Source organism: Oncorhynchus mykiss, chromosome 1 (assembly GCF_057628025.1).
Source record: "Oncorhynchus mykiss isolate SJ-2025 chromosome 1, ASM5762802v1, whole genome shotgun sequence".
In the NCBI taxonomy this organism is placed as follows: Eukaryota; Metazoa; Chordata; class Actinopteri; order Salmoniformes; family Salmonidae; genus Oncorhynchus; species Oncorhynchus mykiss.
Window position 1 is genome coordinate 52,585,544 of NC_143022.1, and position 17,661 is coordinate 52,603,204.

The following is a 17,661-nucleotide window of genomic DNA, read 5'->3' on the forward strand; positions in this document are numbered from 1 at the left end:
AACCGGGTGGAAGCCGCCTAGAGATGGATATTTAACAGTCTGATGGCCTTGAGATAAAAGCTTTTTTTCAGTCTCTTGGTCCCAGCTTTTTTTTTTTTTTTTTTTTAACCTTTATTTAACTAGGCAAGTCAGTTAAGAACAAATTCTTATTTTCAATGACGGCCTAGGAACAGTGGGTTAACTGCCTGTTCAGGGGCAGAACAACAGATTTGTACCTTGTCAGCTCGGGGGTTTGAACTTGCAACCTTCCGGTTACTAGTCCAACGCTCTAACCACTAGGCTACCCTGGCAGGGCGGCAGGGGCGGCAGGGTAGCCTAGTGGTTAGAGTGTTGGACTAGTAACCGGAAGGTTGCAAGTTCAAACCCCCGAGCTGACAAGGTACAAATCTGTTGTTAGGCTACCCTGATGCACCTGTAATGACCTTGCCTTCTGGATGATAGCGGAGTGAACAGGCAGTATCTTGGGCGGTTGTTGTTCTTGATGATATTTTTGGCCTTCCTGTGACATCTGGTGCTGTAGGTTGGCTGAAGAGCAGGTAGTTTGCCCCCAGTGAAGCATTGGGCAGACAGCACCACCCTCTGGAGAGCCCTGCGGTTGTGGGCGGTGCAGTTACCGTACCAGGCAATGATACAGCCCGACAGGATGCTCTCAATTGTGCATCTGTAAAAGTTTGTGAGGGTTTTAGGTGCCAAGACAAATTTCTTCAGCCTCTGTTGCACCTACTTCACCACACTGTCTGTGTGGGTGGACCATTTCAGATCGTCAGTGATGAGTACGCCGAGGAACTTGAAGCTTTCCACCTTCTAAACTGCTGTCCCGTCAATGTGGATTTTTCCTGAAGTCCATGATCAGCTCCTTTATTTTGCAGACATTGAGTGAGAGGTTATTTTCCTTGCACCACACTCCCAGGGCCCTCACCTCCTCTCTGTAGGCTGTCTTGTCATTGTTGGTAATCAAGCCTACTACTGTTGTCTGCAAACTTGATGATTGAGTTAGAGGTGTGCGTGGCCACGCAGTCATGGGTGAACAGGGAGTACAGTAGTGGGCTGAGCACGCACCCTTTTGGGGCCTCTGTCTTGATGCTCAGCAAAGTGGAGGTGTTGTTTCCTAACTTCACCACCTGGGGGCAACCCGTCAAGAAGTCCAGGACCCAGTTGCACAGGGCGGGGTACAGACCCCGAGTCTTAAGCTAAAATTATACAACACCCATTGAATATGGCCGGCGTCAGTTGGCAAAAAAAGTGTAATGAGGTTGTTGCCAGCTGAGCTGGTTAAGCTGTTTTCATGTTATGCAGAGGTAAATAAATAATCTGCCAGAGTGTCAAGTGAACGCTCCGAGAGCGAAACGAGATGGGTGCGGCGAAAGCTTAAGAGGGTGTGAACGATGCTGAATGGGTGTAGACAAAGAAGAGCTCTTCACTAGACACCAAAACATTTAAAGGCCATTCTCTCAAAAGTGAGTTTACATGTTTATCAACTTTAAAAGCAGAATTACTTTCCCATTGTTCCTCAAAAATGCAGTGTATGATATACCATTTTGTGGCTGTGTGTCTCTGGTTTTATCCAATGTTTATCCAAAAAAAAACATTTCAAATTTTGCTACGTAAGACCAAATCCAGAAGGATAGTCACATTTTAGTTTTTGCCTTGACACTAACACTAACTAATTCTAATCAAAAGCTTTATTATAAGTGTGTTACTTTGTTAGTGCGAGAGCAAAAACTAAACACGTTCACCCCTTTGCGTCCCCAGGACCAGGATTGGGAAACACTGCCTTAGCATTCTTGCACTCTCAACTCTGCCTTTTTAAAATTGTATCTGAGAAATATCTTCCTTGTTGCCTGAAAGGCAGAGTTACACTGACATTTAATCAGGGAATATGTCTTAGCCTAGGAGAGAACATTTGTATCTTCTGGGTTTTACTCATGCCTTTGTTTCCTCTGGATTTTAACTGTTGTTTTACTTTTCTTTCTGTTTTTCTTTCCTCTTAACAGTTTGTGTGCTGTATACACAAGGAATCGCCAACAGGGAATGGAGAGAGGTGAGTTGAGGTGAGGGGGGAGAAGGTCCAAGGATCCCTTGGAAGTCAGAGTATTGCCTAATTCATTTGAAATCAATACAAACCAGTGTCTGTTCCTCCCTCCCTCTTTCTTCATAGTTTAGTCGGACAGAGATGATAAACAACACCCTGAATCCAGACTTTGTCCGGAAATTCACCCTGGACTATTTCTTTGAAGAGAGACAGAATCTACGATTTGACCTGTGAGTTAATACCGTTCTTAACATTTTTGTGTGTGTCTGTGTGTGTTTGGTTGAGCATGTTTGGGTGAGAGAGAGTGGTGCTCTGTGTGAGTTCAAGTTGAGTTAAGAATAAAATATGTATCAAGTGTGAGAAGGGAGATGTCAATGTTCACCTTTTAAATAAAAAGCAAATTACATTTTATTAGTCACATACACCGAATACAATTTCACCTTACAGTGAAATGCTTACTTACGAGGCCCCAACCAACAGTGCAGTTTCAAAAAATATGGTTAAGAATAAGAGATAAAAGTAACAAGTAATTAAAGAGGAGCAGTAAAAAAATAGCAATATATACAGGGGGGTGCCGGTACAAAGTCAATGTGCGGGGGCACCGGTTAGTTGAGGTAGTATGTACATGTAGGTGGAGTTAATTAAAGTGACTATCAAACAGGCAAAGCATCAACAGAGAGTGACAGTGGTGTGGAGAGGGGGGGGTGGCAATGTGAATAGTCTGGGTAGCCATTTGACTAGATGTTTAGGAGTCTTATGGCTTGGGGGTAGAAGCTGTTTAGAAGCCTCTTGAACCTAAACTTGGCGTGCCGGTACTGCTTGCCGTATGGTAGCAGAGAGAACAGTCTATGAATAGGGTGGCTGGAGACAATTTTTAGGGCCTTTCTCTGACACCGCCTGGTATAGAGGTCCTGGATGGCAGGAAGCTTGGCCCCAGTGATGTACTTGGCCGTTCGCACTACCCTCTGTAGTGCCTTGCGGTCGGAGGCCGAGCAGTTGCCATACCAGGCAATGTAGCAACCTGTCAGGATGCTCTCGATGGTGCGGCTGTAAAACCTTTTGAGGATGTGAGGACCCATGTCAAATCTTTTCAGTCTCCTGAAGGGGAATAGGTTTTGTCGTGCCCGCTTCACAACTGTCTTGTTGTGCTTGGACCATGTTCATTTTTTGGTGATGTGGACACAAAGGAACTTGAAGCTCTCAACCTGCTCCACTGCAGCCCTGTCGATGAGAATAGGGGCTTGCTCGGTCCTCTTTTTCCTGTAGTCCACAATCATCTCCTTTGTCTTGATGACGTTGAGGGAGAGGTTGTTGTCCTGGCACCACACGGCCAGGTCTCTGACCTCCTCCCTATAGGCTGTCTCGTTGTTGTCGGTGATCAGGCCTACCTGTCATCTGCAAATTGAATGATGGTGTTGGAGGCGTGCCTGGCCGTGCAGTCATGAGTGAATAGTGAGTACAGGAGGGGGCTACGCATGCACCCCTGAGGGGCCCCTGTGTTGAAGATTAGTGCGGAGGGTGTGTTGCTGCCTACCCTTACCACCTGGGGGCGGTCCGTCAGGAAGTCCAGGATCCAGTTGTAGAGGGAGGTGTTTAGTCCCAGGGTCCTTAGCTTATTGATGAGCTTTGTGTGCACTATGGTATTGAACGCTGAGCTGTAGTCAATGAATAGCATTCTCACATAGGTGTTCCTTTTGTCCAGGTGGGAAAGGGCAGTGTGGAGTGCAATAGAGACTGTATCATCTGTGGATCTGTTGTGGCGGTATGCAAATTGGAGTGCGTCTAGGGTTTCTGGGATGATGGTGTTGATGTGAGCCATGACCAGCCTTTCAGAGCACGTCATGGCTGCAGACGTGAGTGCTACGGGTCGGTAATCATTTAGGCAGGTTACCTTAGCGTTCTTGGGCACATGCACTATGGTGGTCTGCTTGAAACATGTTGGTATTACAGACTCGGACAGGGAGAGGTTGAAAATGTCAGTGAAAGCACTTGCTAGTTGGTCAGCGCATGCTCGCAGTATACGTCCTGGTAATCCATCTGGCCTTGTGAATGTTGACCTGTCTAAAGGTCTTACTCACATCGACTGCGGAGAGTGTAATCACACAGTCTTCCGGTACAGCTGGTGCTCTCATGCGTGTTTCAGTGTTATTTGCCTCGAAACGAGCATAGAAGTAGTTAAGCTCATCCAATAGGCTCATGTCACTGGCCAGCTCTCAGCTGTGCTTCCCTTTGTAGTCTGTAATGGTTTGCAGGCCCTGCAACATCCGACGAGTGTCAGAACCGGTGTAGTACGACTCGATCTTAGTCCTGTATTGACACTTTGCCTGTTTGATGGTTCGTCGGAGGGCATAGCGGAATTTCTTATAAACTTCCAGGTTAGAGTCCTGCTCCTTGAAAGCGGCAGCTCTAGCCTTTAGCTCAGTACGGATGCTGCCTGTAATCCATGGTTTCTGGTTGGGGTATGTACGTACGTACGGTCACTGTTGGGACGATGTCATTGATGCACTTAATTATGAAGCCATCGACAGATGTGGTGTACTCCTCAATGCCATTGGAGGAATCCCGGAACATATTCCAGTCTGTGCTAGCAAAATAGTCCTGTAGCATAGCATCTGCTCCATCTGACCAATTTTTTTATTGATCTAGTCACTGGTTCTTCCTGCTTTAATTTTTGCTTGTAAGCAGGAATCAGGAGGATAGTATTTTGTTCAGATTTGTCAAAGGGAGAGCTTTGTATGCATCTGTGTGTGGAGTATAGGTGGTCCAGAGTTATTTTCCCTCTGGTTGCACATTTATGTTGATAGAAATGAGGTAAGTCTGATTTAAGTTTCCCTGCATTAAAGTCCCCGGCTACTAGGAGCGCCGCCTCTGGGTGAGCGTTTTCTTGTTTGCTTATGGCGGAATACAGCTCATTCAGTGCTATCTTAATGCCAGCCTCTGACTGTGGTGGTATGTAAACAGCGACAAAGAATATAGATGAAAGCTCTCTTGGTAGGTAATGTGGTCTGCAGCTTTTCATGAGAAACTCTACCTCAGGTGAGCAACAGCTCGAAACTTCCTTAGATATTGTGCACCAGCTGTTGTTTACAAAAAATACATAGACCCCCGCCCCTTGTCTTACCAGACACCAGCTGTATGTTGATATTGTCGTTGTTCGGCCACAACTCCGTGAAGCATAAGATGTTACCGTTTTTAATGTCCCTTTGGTAGTTTCATCTTCCCAATAACTCGTCCATTTTATTGTCCAAAGATTGCATGTTTGCGAGCAGAATTGAGGCGAGGGGGGGTTTATTCGATCGCCTCCTTCTCCTCAGAAGGCAGCCTGCCCTCCGGCCTTTCTTTCACGCAGATCAATGGGGTCGGGGCCTGTTATCCTCCACCTCGGGCTAGTCATGAAGTCGTGAAACAGGTTTTCATATCTTTTTTTCTACATTTCGGTATAAATTCCCTTTATGGGATGTTTTGGAACATAATACGTTCATGGGGCAAAATAAGGTTTTAGAAAGACGGATGAAAAATAACAGTTGTGAGACGTGAATACGATGCTTGTTTGTTTAAGAGCTATGCGGTAAACAGAGGTACATGTTCATTTTCTGCCTGCGTGTGTGTGAATGCCTGCCTGGGTGTTTGGTCCGTGAGAGTATGAGTAGGTTTGAGAGACAGAGAGAGCGTGAGGGTATGCGTGTGTTTGGGTTACAGATGGAGTGACAAGGAAAAGAAGATTGTGTTTGTAGCGTGTGTTTGTAGCTTAGCTCTGTTGTGAGTGGGTGAGCATCAGGCTGTATTACCATCTACACTGATGGCCTTCCAACAGCTCTTAGCAAAGAGCCGGCGGCCGAGGCTCTGCCACACTGACATTTTACATTTGAGTCATTTAGCAGGCGCTCTTATCCAGAGAGTATTACAGTTAGTGCATTCATATTAATATAGCTAGGTGAGACAACCACATACAGTTGAAGTCTGAAGTTTACATACACCTTAGCCAAATACATTTAAACTCAGTTTTTCACAATTCCTGACATTTAATCCTCCTATAAATTCCCTGTGTTAGGTCAGTTAGGATCACCACTTTATTTTTAGAATGTGAAATGTCAGAATAATAGTAGAGAGAATGATTTATTTCATCACATCCCCAGTGGGTCAGAAGTTTACATACACTCAATTAGTATTTCGTAGCATTGCCTTTAAATTGTTTAACTTGGGTCAAACATTTCGGGTAGCCTTCCACAAGCTTCCCACAATAAGTTGGGTGAATTTTGGCCTATTCCTCCTGACAGAGCTGGTGTAACTGAGATAGGTTTGTAGGCCTCCTAGCTCGCACATGCTTTTTCAGTTCTGCCCACAAATTCTCTATGGGATTGAGGTCAGGGCTTTGTGATGGCCACTCCAATACCTTGACTTTATTGTCCTTAAGCCATTTTGCCACAACTTTGGAAGTATACTTGGGGTCATTGTCCATTTGGAAGACCCATTTGCGACCAAGCTTTAACTTCCTGACTGATGTCTTGACATGTTGCTTCAATATATCCATATAATTTTCCTGCCTTATGATGCCATCTATTTTGTGAAGTGCACCAGTCCCTCCTTCAGCAAAGCACCCCCACAACATGATGCTGCCACCCCCGTGCTTTACAGTTGGGGTGGTGTTCTTCGGCTTACAAGCTTCCCCCTTTTTCCTCCGAACATAACGATGGTCATTATGGCCAAACAGTTCTATTTTTGTTTCATCAGACCAGAGGATATTTATCAAAAAAGTACAATCTTTGTCCCCATGTGCAGTTCAAACCGTAGTCTGGCTTTTTTATGGCGGTTTTGGCAAAGTGGCTTCTTCCTTGCTGAGCGGCCTTTCAGGTTATGTCAATATAGGACTCGTTTTTACTGTGGATATAGATACTTTTGTCCCTGCTTCTTACAGCATCTTAACAAGGTCCTTTGCTGTTGTTCTGGGATTGATTTGCACTTTTCGCACCAAAGTGCATTCATCTCTAGGAGACAGAATGCATCTCCTTCCTGAGTGGTATGATGGCTGTGTGGTCCCATGGTGTTTATACTTGCGTGCTATTGTTTGTACAGATGAACGTGGTACCTTCAGGCATTTGGAAATTGCTCCCAAGGATGAACCAAATTTGTGGAGGTCTGCAATTTTCTTTCTGAGTTCTTGGCTGATTTCTTTTGATTTTCCCATGATGTCAAGCAAAGAGGCACTGAGTTTGAAGGTAAGCCTTGAAATACATCCACAGGTACACCTCCAAATTTGGTCAATTAGCCTATCAGAAGCTTCTAAAACCATGACATCATTTTCTGGAATTTTCCAAGCTGTTTAAAGGCACAGTCAACTTAGTGTATTTTAACTTCTGACCCACTGGAATTGTGATACAGTGCATTACGAGTGAAATAATCTGTCTGTAAACAATTGTTGGAATGATTACTTGTGTCATGCACAAAGTAGATGTCCTAACCGATTTGCCAAAACTATAGTTTGTTAACAAGAAATTTGTGGAATGGTTGAAAAACTAGTTTCAATGACTCCAACCTATGTGTATGTAAACTTCCGACTTCAACTGTATCATAGAAATTGTATTTGTCGTGGGGATAAGACTGAATGAGATGTCTCATTTGAGATACTCTTTGAATAGGTGGGGTTTTCAGCTGACGTCTTGTAGGTGTCGGATGGTTAAGAGACAGAGGCGGCAGTGCTAGGGTAGGAATGTATGGTTTGAGCATAGCCTGAAGGTAGAGAGAGTCAGTTCCTCTTGCTGCTTTGTAGGCAAGCACCATGGTCTTGTCGTAGATGCGAGCTTCGACTGGAAGTCAGTGGAGAGTGCATAGAAGCAGCGTGACATGGAAGAACTAGGGAAGGTTGAACACCAGGCGAGCTACAGCATTCTGGATAAGTTGCAGGTGTTTAATGGTACAAGTGGGAGGCCCGCCCAGCCAACAGAGAGATGCAGAAGTCCGGACGGGAGATTACAAGTCCCTGGATTAGGACCATCACCTCTTCCTGTGTGAGGGGAACAATTGTACTCTGTGGATGTTGTAGAGCATGAACCTGCAGGAGTGAGTCACTGCTTTTATGTTTGCCGAGTGTGTTGTCCAGGGTCACGTTTATTTGTACTCTGGAAGGCGGACACTGTGGAGTTGTTCACCGTGATGGAGAAGTCTTGGAGCAGGCAGGCCATCTCCGGGAGGCAGAGCAGCTATGTATATCCTCACTAGTCACATGATTTCATCTGGAGAGAGAGGGGAGAAAGAGGTCAAGGCGTAGGGTACCTCTGTGTGAGTGAGGGCAGTGGACTCAATATGCTGAGTGAAGGAGGAGCGGAAGTCGTCGACATTCTTTCCAAAGTGGTTGACAAAGTTGTCCAGGGAGAGGGAGGTGGGGGAGGATTAGAGAAGGAGGAGGAGGTTTAAAAGAGTTTCCCTGAGTTGGAGGCAGAGGCTTGACATTTTGAGTGATAGAAAAGCTGCTTTAGCAGCAGATACAGAGGAAGAGAAGGTAGAGAGGAGGGAGTGGAAGGATGTAATTTTCCTCCGGAAATGTTGTTTTTCCTCCATTTCCACTCCGCTTCCCGCAGCCCTGTTCTGTTAGCATGAAGTGAGTCAGTCTGCCACTGAGTTGGGAGGGCCAAGCTGGCCGGGAGAAAAGGGGACAGTGAGAGTCAAAGCATGTGAAGAGCCAGTCAGGAGACAGGAGGATTTAGCAGAAGAGAGAGATGATAGTATAGAAAGAACAAAGATTGCAATGTTGCATTACCATCTGGGCAGGGGCTGACTGGGTAGGTGTGGAGGAGAGATGGAGAGAAAATAAACAAAGTAGTGATCAGAGACCTGGATGGGGGTTGCAGTGATATTAGTAGGCGGACAGGATCTAGTAAAGATGAGGTCAAACGCATTACCTGCGTTGTGAGTGGGAGGGGACTGGGAAATGGTGAGATCGAAAGATGAAGAGGGGGAAAGAAATTAATCAAAAGCAGACGTCGGGAGGTTGAAGTCGCCCAGTACGATAAGTTGTGCGCCATCGTCAGGAAATTAGCTTATCAAAGTGTCAAACACACTGAGGAACTCTCCAAGTGCACCTGGTGGATGGTAAATGACAACAATGTTAAAGGGATACTTTGGGATTTTGGCAATGAGGCCCTTTATCTACTTCCACAGAGTGAGATGAATTCGTGGATACCATTTTTACCCATAGACTTCCAGTAATTCCACTAACGCTAGTTAGCATTGGCTCGCGAATCTAACTCTGACTGGACACATAGACATAAAATGGTATTCACGAGTTCATCTTACTCTGGGGAAGCAGACAAGGAGGGCCTCTTAAACAAAATCCAAACGTATTCTTTAAGCTTCAGTGGACAAGTGACAGTGACCGCATGGAATGCAAATGAGGACATGGACAGGTGAGCAAGGGGAAAAAGAGAACATCTACACTTAGGAGAAATGAGTAACCCTGTGCCACCACCACGATGACTAGATGCTCACAGACTATGAGAAAATGTGTAGTCAGATGAAGAGCGAACAACTGGAGTAGCAATGTTCTCTGGGGTAATCCGTGTCTCCATCAGGACTGAACTCGGCCTTGTTGATTGCAGATTTGCAGTTCCAAACGCTGCTAGAAACCAGGAATTCCATATGAGTTGTGTGCACAGTGTACACTAAATTAGAAGGGTTGCAGCCACAGGGTGGGGAGAGTCTGTAAAATGTACAGGGAGAGGAGCAAATAGGTATAGAAAACATGCACATAGTTGAGAAAGCTACAAAAGAGTGCAATTAGGTCATCTGAAAATAAATAGGTAAGATACTAAAGTGAGAGAGTGGTGTGAAGCCTTCCTCGTATTCCTTCCTCATAAGGAAGTGTGTGTGACACACACACACATTTATCCAACCAGGAAAGCAGCCTGCCACACACGCTCAGCTGCCCGGGGGCATCCTCTCTGACAAACTCTCTCACATCAAATCAAATTTTATTAGTCACATGCGCCGAATACAACATGTGTAGACCTTACTGTGAAATGCTTACGAGCCCCTAACCAACAAAGCAGTTTAAAGAATGTGTGTTTTTGTGTGTGGGTGAGACGGAGCATGTGCAGCCAAATGCATGTCAGTGTTTTTTCTTCTTCTCCTTCTCATTAAATGAATCCTTTATGAATATTTGTGAGTGACCGAGGCAAAGACGAATAGAACATTACGCACACCTGTGCATTCTGCCGTCGGCGGGCCGGTTGCGTATCAATGTTCCCTAGTCTTATGGAATTACGTTTGCACCAACGTGGTATTGGATCATCTCTCTCCTTCTCTCAGCTGCTTGGGTGTCGGATCTCTTTTTATCCTAGATGGCACTCTGTCTGTACAGAGAAACAGATACCATCACACCTGCACACACACACACACACACACACACACACACACAAGCACACACACCTGCGCATGCACCCGCTCACACACAAGCTTGCACGCACTCATTAAAACACACGCACAGTGGAGACATCGGAGCAACGGATTAAGGAAGGGATATACTGCACTACAATAGAATTGCTCTCATCATCTTTCTTTTTGAAAAGCGTCAGCACACAGGTTGCACTTGTTTTTTTTTATTTTAAATCGTTTCTGTAGAACCTCCATTCTTGCTATGTATGAGTGTTTATAACCATTGTCGCTGGCTGCCGAGCCTTTTTGTAAAATAGTACAATGATTTTCCGCAAACAGCGATTTATACGTAATTTTCTGTTTCTGTCCAGGTACGACCTCGACTCGAAGAGCGACAACCTGTCTAAACATGTGAGTTGCCTTTTCCATCTCGTGCGTAACCAATCTCACTGTTTAGTAATGATCTCATGGGACACATACGGATATTCTCTAGAAATCCTTCCAGTCCCAAACCATATTACAGTCATGAAGCCAGGTAACTTCTCCAGCAGTGTAGCCTCAACTCCAGCTCCTCAGCCTCAGCTCCAGCCCCAGCTCAGAAATTCTATCATTTAGTGTTTTGTTGATGGTGGCGCAAAACGCTGTCTCAGGCGCCGCTCCAGAATCTCCCATAAGTGTTCAGTTGAGATCTGGTGACTGAGACGTGTGCGCGTACACACACACTTTCAACCCCCCTTTGAGACCCCACTTTCAATGTCACTGAAATCTGTTCTTCTAGCCAAAGTAACCAAAATAATGGGCAACTGGGCATTTTTACACATGACCCTTAGCATTGATTGTTTGTTAGGTATCTCAGGAACCCCGCCTCTGTGGAAGAACCTGGTTTCAATATACTTTTGTATCCCTAATTTACTCAAGTGTTTATTTTATTTTGACAGTTACCTGTATACTGTATATGATACAACATAATAATAATATAAGCCTAAGGCATACTTTTCTCCGAAGGGACTCAGAACCTTTTTTCTATGTGTATGTGGTCTATGTGGGAATCAGACCTACAACCGTGGCATTGGTAGCGCCAACCTTACCAACCTTACCAATTGAGCCAGATCAAATGCTGTATTTCCATTGTTTGAGCCATTGTGTCATTTACATTTTTTTATGCATCCTTTAAGAACAAATTATTACAATGACGGCCTACTCCGGCCAAACCTGGGCCAATTGTGTGGTGCCCTATAGGACTCCCAATCACGGCCGGATGTGATACAGTCTGGATTTGAATCAGGGACTGTAGTGACGCCTCTTGCACTGAGATGCAGTGCCTTAGACCGCTGCGCCACCTGGGAGACCAAATGGTTGTAAGGGCTTTCATAAGGCACTGTATTTCATATCTCCCGGCTAGCTGAAGGGGTCTATCAGCCAATTCTTGGGCTACAATACCTATTTTGCCAATTGGCCTGGACCATTTTACTGCCGACACGGAGCTCCGCCGATCCATCACGACTGGTCTGCAGACATAACCGTCCGAGGGCGTTTAAACAGGCTCCACCGTCGCGACTTCCCCTGAAGGCCCATCCGCTAGCCTGCTAGCCCCGGCCCGCTAGCTGTCTGAATCGCCGTGTCTCCAGCTCGCCTAGCTACTTACTAGACCCTATGGTCACTTTGCTACACATGCCTTTCGCAAATGTAAATATGTCCTGTCCATTGCTGTTTTGGTTAGTGATTATTGTCTTATTTCACTGTAGAGCCTGCAGCCCTGCTCAATATGCCTTAGCTAGCCCTTTTGTTCCAACCCCCACACATGCGGTGACCTAACCTGGCTTAAATTACGCCTCTAGAGACAAAACCTCTCTCATCGTCACGCAATGCTTAGGTTTAACCTCCACTGTACTCACATCCTACCATACCCTTGTCTGTACATGGTTAACCTAGGCCCTGCAGCACTTAGCTCAACTCCCATTCCCCAGGCTCTCTCATTTGTTGACTTATGTAACCGTAAAAGCCTTAGTTTCATGCATGTTAACATTAGAAGCCTCCTCCCTAAGATTGTTTTATTCACTGCTTTAGCACACTCCTCCAACCCGGATGTCCTAGCTGTCTATGAATCCTGGCTTAGGAAGACCACCAAAATTCCTGAAATTTCCATTCCTAACTATAAAATTTTCCGACAAGATAGAACTGTCGAAGGGGGCGGAGTTGCAATCTACTGCAGAGATAGCCTGTCATACTATCCAGGTCTGTGCCCAAACAATTTGAGCTTCTATTTTTAAAAACCCACCTTTTCAGAAACAAGTCTCTCACCGTTGCCGCTTGTTATAGACCCCCTTCAGCACCCAGCTGTGCCTTGGTCACCATATGTGAATTGATTGTCCCCCATCTATCGTCGGAGTTCGTACTGTTAGGTGACCTAAACTGGGACATGCTTAACAACCCGGTCGTCCTACAATCTAAACTAGATGCCCTCAATCTCACACAAATTATCAAGGAACCTACCAGGTACAACCCTAAATCTGTAACCATTAGGTACAACCCTAAATCTGTAACCCTATTAGATATCATCTTGACCAACTTGCCCTCTAAATACACCTCTGTTGTCTTCCACCAGGATCTCAGCGATCATTGCCTCATTGCATACGTGCATAATGGGTCAAATGACCACCCCTCATCACTGTCAAACGCTCCCTAAAACACTTCAGTAGAGGATGCATGTTTTCTCTTTTAAAGTGCTTTCCTCTCCATCTTAAATAAGCACACCTCATTCAAAAAATTTAGAACTTAACCCTAACCCTTGGTTCACCCCAGACTTGACTATCCTTGACCAGCACAATAACATCCTGTGGCGTTCTGCATTAGCATCGAATAGCCCCCACGATATGCAACTTTTCAGGAAAGTCAGGAACCAATATACACAGTCAGTTAGGAAAGCTAAGGCTAGCTTTTTCAAACAGAAATTTGCATCCTGTAGCACTAATTCCAAAAAGTTTTGGGACACTGTAAAGTCCATAGAGAATAAGAGCACCTCCTCCCAAAGGATAGGAAACATTGTCACCACCGATAAATCTACGATAATCAATAATTTCAATATTTTCTTCGGTTGGCCATGCTTTCCACCTGGCTACCCGTACCCCGGCAAACACCTCAGCACCCCCTGCAGCAGCTTTCCCTAGCCCCCCCACCCACTTCTCCTTCACCCAAATCCAGACAGCTGATTTTCTGAAAGAGCTGCAAAATCTGGATCCCTACAAATCAGCTGGGCTAGACAATCTGGACCCTCTCTTTCTAAAATGTTCAGCCAAAATTGTTTCAACCCTTATTACTAGCCTATTCAGCCTCTCTTTCGTATCGTCTGAGATCCCCAAAGATCGGAAAGCTGCCGCGTGCACCCCCTCTTCAAAGGTGGAGACACTCTAGACCCAAACTGTTATAGACCCATATCCATCCTGTCCTGCCTTTCTAAAATCTTCGAAAGCCAAGTTAACAAACAGATTACCGACCCTTTTGAATCCCACCGTACCTTCTCCACTATGCAATCTGGTTTCCGAGCTGGTCATGGGTGAACCTCAGCAAAGCTCAAGGTTCTTAACAATATCATAACTGCCATTGAAAGACAGTACTTCATCGACCTGGCCTTCATCGACCTGGTCAAGGCTTTCGACTCTGTCAATCACCACATTTTTATCGGCAGACTCCACAGCATGGCTTCTCAAATGACTGGTTCACCAACTACTTCTCAGATAGAGTTCAGTGTGTCAAATCGGAGGGCCTGTTGTCCGGAACCTCTGGCAGTCTCTATGGGTGTGCCACAGGGTTCAATTCGTGGGCCGACTCTTTTCTCTGTATATGTCAGTGCTGCTGGTGATTCTCTGATCCACCTCTGCGCAGACGACACCATTCTGTATACATCCAGCCCTTCTTTGGACACTGTGCTAACAAACCTCCAAACGAGCTTCAATGCCATACAACACTCCTTCCGTGGCCTCCAACTGCTTTTAAATGCATGTAAAACCAAGTGCATGCTCTTCAACCGATTGCTGCCCGCACCCTCCCGCCCGACTAGCATCACTACTCTGGACGGTTCTGACTGAATATGTGGACAACTACAAATACCTAGGTGTCTAGTTAGACTGTAAACTCTCTTTCCAGTCACATTAAGCATCTCCAATCCAAAATTAAATCTAGAATCGGCTTCCTATTTCACAACAAAGCCTCCTTCACTCATGCTGCCAAATAAAATACCCTGTAAAACTGACTATCCTACCGATCCTCGACTTCGGCGATGTCATTTACAAAATAGCCTCCAACACTCTACTCAGCAAATTGGATGTACTCTATCACAGTGCCTTCCATTTAGTCACCAAAGTCCCATATACTACCCACCACTGCGACCTGTATGCTCTCGTTGGCTGGCCCTCACTACATATTCGTCGTCAAACCCACTGGCTCCAGGTCATCTACAAGTCTATTATAGGTAAAGCCCCACCTTATCTCAGCTCACTGGTCACCACAGCAAAACCCACCCGTAACACGTGCTCCAGCAGGTATATTTCACAGGTCATCCCCAAAGCCAACACTCCCTTTGGCCGCCTTTCCTTCCAGTTCTCTGCTGCCAATGACTGGAACGACTTTCAAAAATCACTGAAGCTGCCTCCCGGGTGGCGCAGTGGTTAAGGGCGCTGTAGCGCAGCGCCAGCTGTGCCATCAGAGACGCTGGGTTTGCGCCCAGGCTCTGTCGTAACCGGCCGCGACCGTGAGGTCCTTGGGGCGATGCACAATTGGCCTAGCGTCGTCCGGGTTAGGAAGGGTTTGGCCGGGAGGGATATCCTTGTGTCATCGCGCACCAGCAACTCCTGTGGTGGGCCGGGCGCAGTGCACGCCAACCAAGGTTGCCAGGTGCACGGTGTTTCCTCCGACACATTGGTGCGGCTGGCTTCCGGGTTGGATGCGCGCTGTGTTAAGAAGCAGTGGGTTGGTTGGGTTGTGTATCGGAGGACGCATGACTTTCAACCTTCGTCTCTCCAGAGCCCATACAGGAGTTGTAGCGATGAGACAAGATAGTAAAAAGGGGGAGAAAAAGGGGTAAAAAGTAATATAAAAAAATATTTAAAAAATTAAAAACTCACTGAAGCTGGAGTCTTTTATCTCCCTCTCTAACATTAAGCATCAGCTGTTAGAGCAGTTTACCGATCACTGTACCTTTCCACAGCCGATCTGTAAATAGCACTACCTCATCCCCATATTGTTACTTATCCTCTTGCTCTTTTGCACCCCAGTATCTCTACTTGCACATCATTATCTGCACATCTATCACTCCAGTGTTAATGCTAAATTGTAATTATTTTGCCTCCATGGCCTATTTATTTTGCCTCTTTTGCCTCCATGGCCTATGCCTCCCTACTCTTCGACATTTGCACACACTGTACATAGATGTTTCTATTGTGTTATTGACTCTACGTTTGTTTATGTGTAACTCTGTGTTGTTTTGTCGCACTGCTTTGCTTTATCTTGGCCAGGTGAGAACTTGTTCCCAACTGACCTACCTGGTTAAATAAAGGTGAAATAAGAAAATAACATACTGAACAAAAATATGAATGCAATATGCAACAATTTAAAATATTTTACTGCGTTACAGTTCATAGAAGGAAATTAGTCAATTTAAATGCATAAATTAAGCCCTAATCTGTGGATTTCACATGACTGGACAGGAGCTCAGCCATGGGTGGGCCCGGGAGGGCATAGACCAATGGGGATCCAGGCCCAGCCAATCAGAATGAGTTTTTCACCACAAAAGGGCATTATTACAGACAGAAATACTCAGAAATACCTCAGTTCATCAGCTCTCCGGGTGGCTGGGCTCAGACGGTCCTGAAGAAGCCAGATGTGGAGGTCCTAGGCTGACATGGTTGCACGTGGTCTGCGGTTGTGAGGCCGGTTGGACATACTGCCAAATTCACTAAAAATGACTTTGGAGGTGGCTTATGGTAAAGAAATTAACATTAAAATCTCTGGCAACAGCTCTGGTGGACATTCCTGCAGTCAGCATGCCAATTGCATGCTCCCTCAAGACTTGAGACATCTGTGGCATTGTGCTGTGACAAAACCGCACATTTTAGAGTGGCCTTTTATTGTCCCCTGCAGAAGGTACACCTGTGTAATGATCATGCTTTTTAATCAGCTTCTTGATATGCCACACCTGACAGGTGGATGGATTATGTTGGCAAGGGTTGTTGCTGTTAAAGAGAATATGTTCTCAGTCAACTTACCTGGTAAAATAAGGGTTACATAAAAATGTCAATTGCTTGTGTTTCTTGGCCCAAGCAAGTCTCTTCTTATTGGTGTCCTTTAGTAGTGGTTTCTTTGTAGCAATTCGACCACGAAGGCCTGATTCACGTTACTTGAATTCTGTGAGGCATTTATTTGGGCTCCAATCTGAGTTGCAGTTAACTCTAATGAATGTATCCTCTGCGGCAGAAGTAACTCTGGGTCTTCCTTTCCTGTGGCGGTTCTCATGAGAGCCAGTTTCCTCATAGCGCCTGATGGGTTTTTTTGCGACTACTCTTGAAGACACTTTCAAAGTTCTTTGTTTTCCGCATTGACTGACCTTTATGTCTTAAAGCGAACTGTCGTTTCTCTTTGCTTATTTGAGCTGTTTTTGCTATAATATGGACTTGGTCTTTTACCAAATATTCTGTATACCACCCATACCTTGTCACAACACAACTGATTGGCTCAAACGCATTACAAAGAAAATAATTTCCACAAATGAATTTAACAAGGCACACCTGTTGAATTGAAATCCATTCCAGGTGACTACCTCATGAAGCTGGTTGAGAGAATGCCAAGAGTGTGCAAAGCTGTCATCAAGGAAAAAGGTGGCTACTTTACTACATGATTCCATGTGTTATTTCATAGTTTTGATGTCTTCACTTTTATTCTACAATGTAGAAAATAGTACAAAATTAAGAAAAACACTTGAATGAGTAGGTGTGTCTAAACCTTTGTCTGGTACTGTATATTCTCGTTACCTCTCATTCACAGGTGTCCATTTCAATGAACTTGGGCGTACCTGGAAATACTACCACTCTCGTTGTCAGAGTCAGAGAATGCATTTGGTATCATGGCTGCAAGGATTAGGATTCTTGGTCGTCCAATCGAGTGTAGCCCTGAAAAGGCTACGGGCAGTCTCCAAATTCCAGGGCGACATTTCTTGCAAGTTAAACAAGTTGAAGGATCCCCCCCCGGATGTGTGCCATGGCAGGAAGACG

General features: G+C 45.3%; 1 protein-coding gene across 1 annotated transcript in view; it reads left to right on the forward strand.

The window, feature by feature from the left end:
- The window catches only part of LOC110524482 (copine-8-like), a 72,563-nt gene that overhangs the window by 25,732 nt on the left and 29,170 nt on the right, over window positions 1-17,661 (forward strand). The window contains exons 3-5 of the mRNA XM_021604185.3: window positions 1,995-2,041; window positions 2,159-2,262; window positions 10,771-10,810. Of these exons, the coding sequence (XP_021459860.1) occupies window positions 1,995-2,041; window positions 2,159-2,262; window positions 10,771-10,810 (191 nt within the window). The remainder of the gene's footprint in view (window positions 1-1,994; window positions 2,042-2,158; window positions 2,263-10,770; window positions 10,811-17,661) is intronic.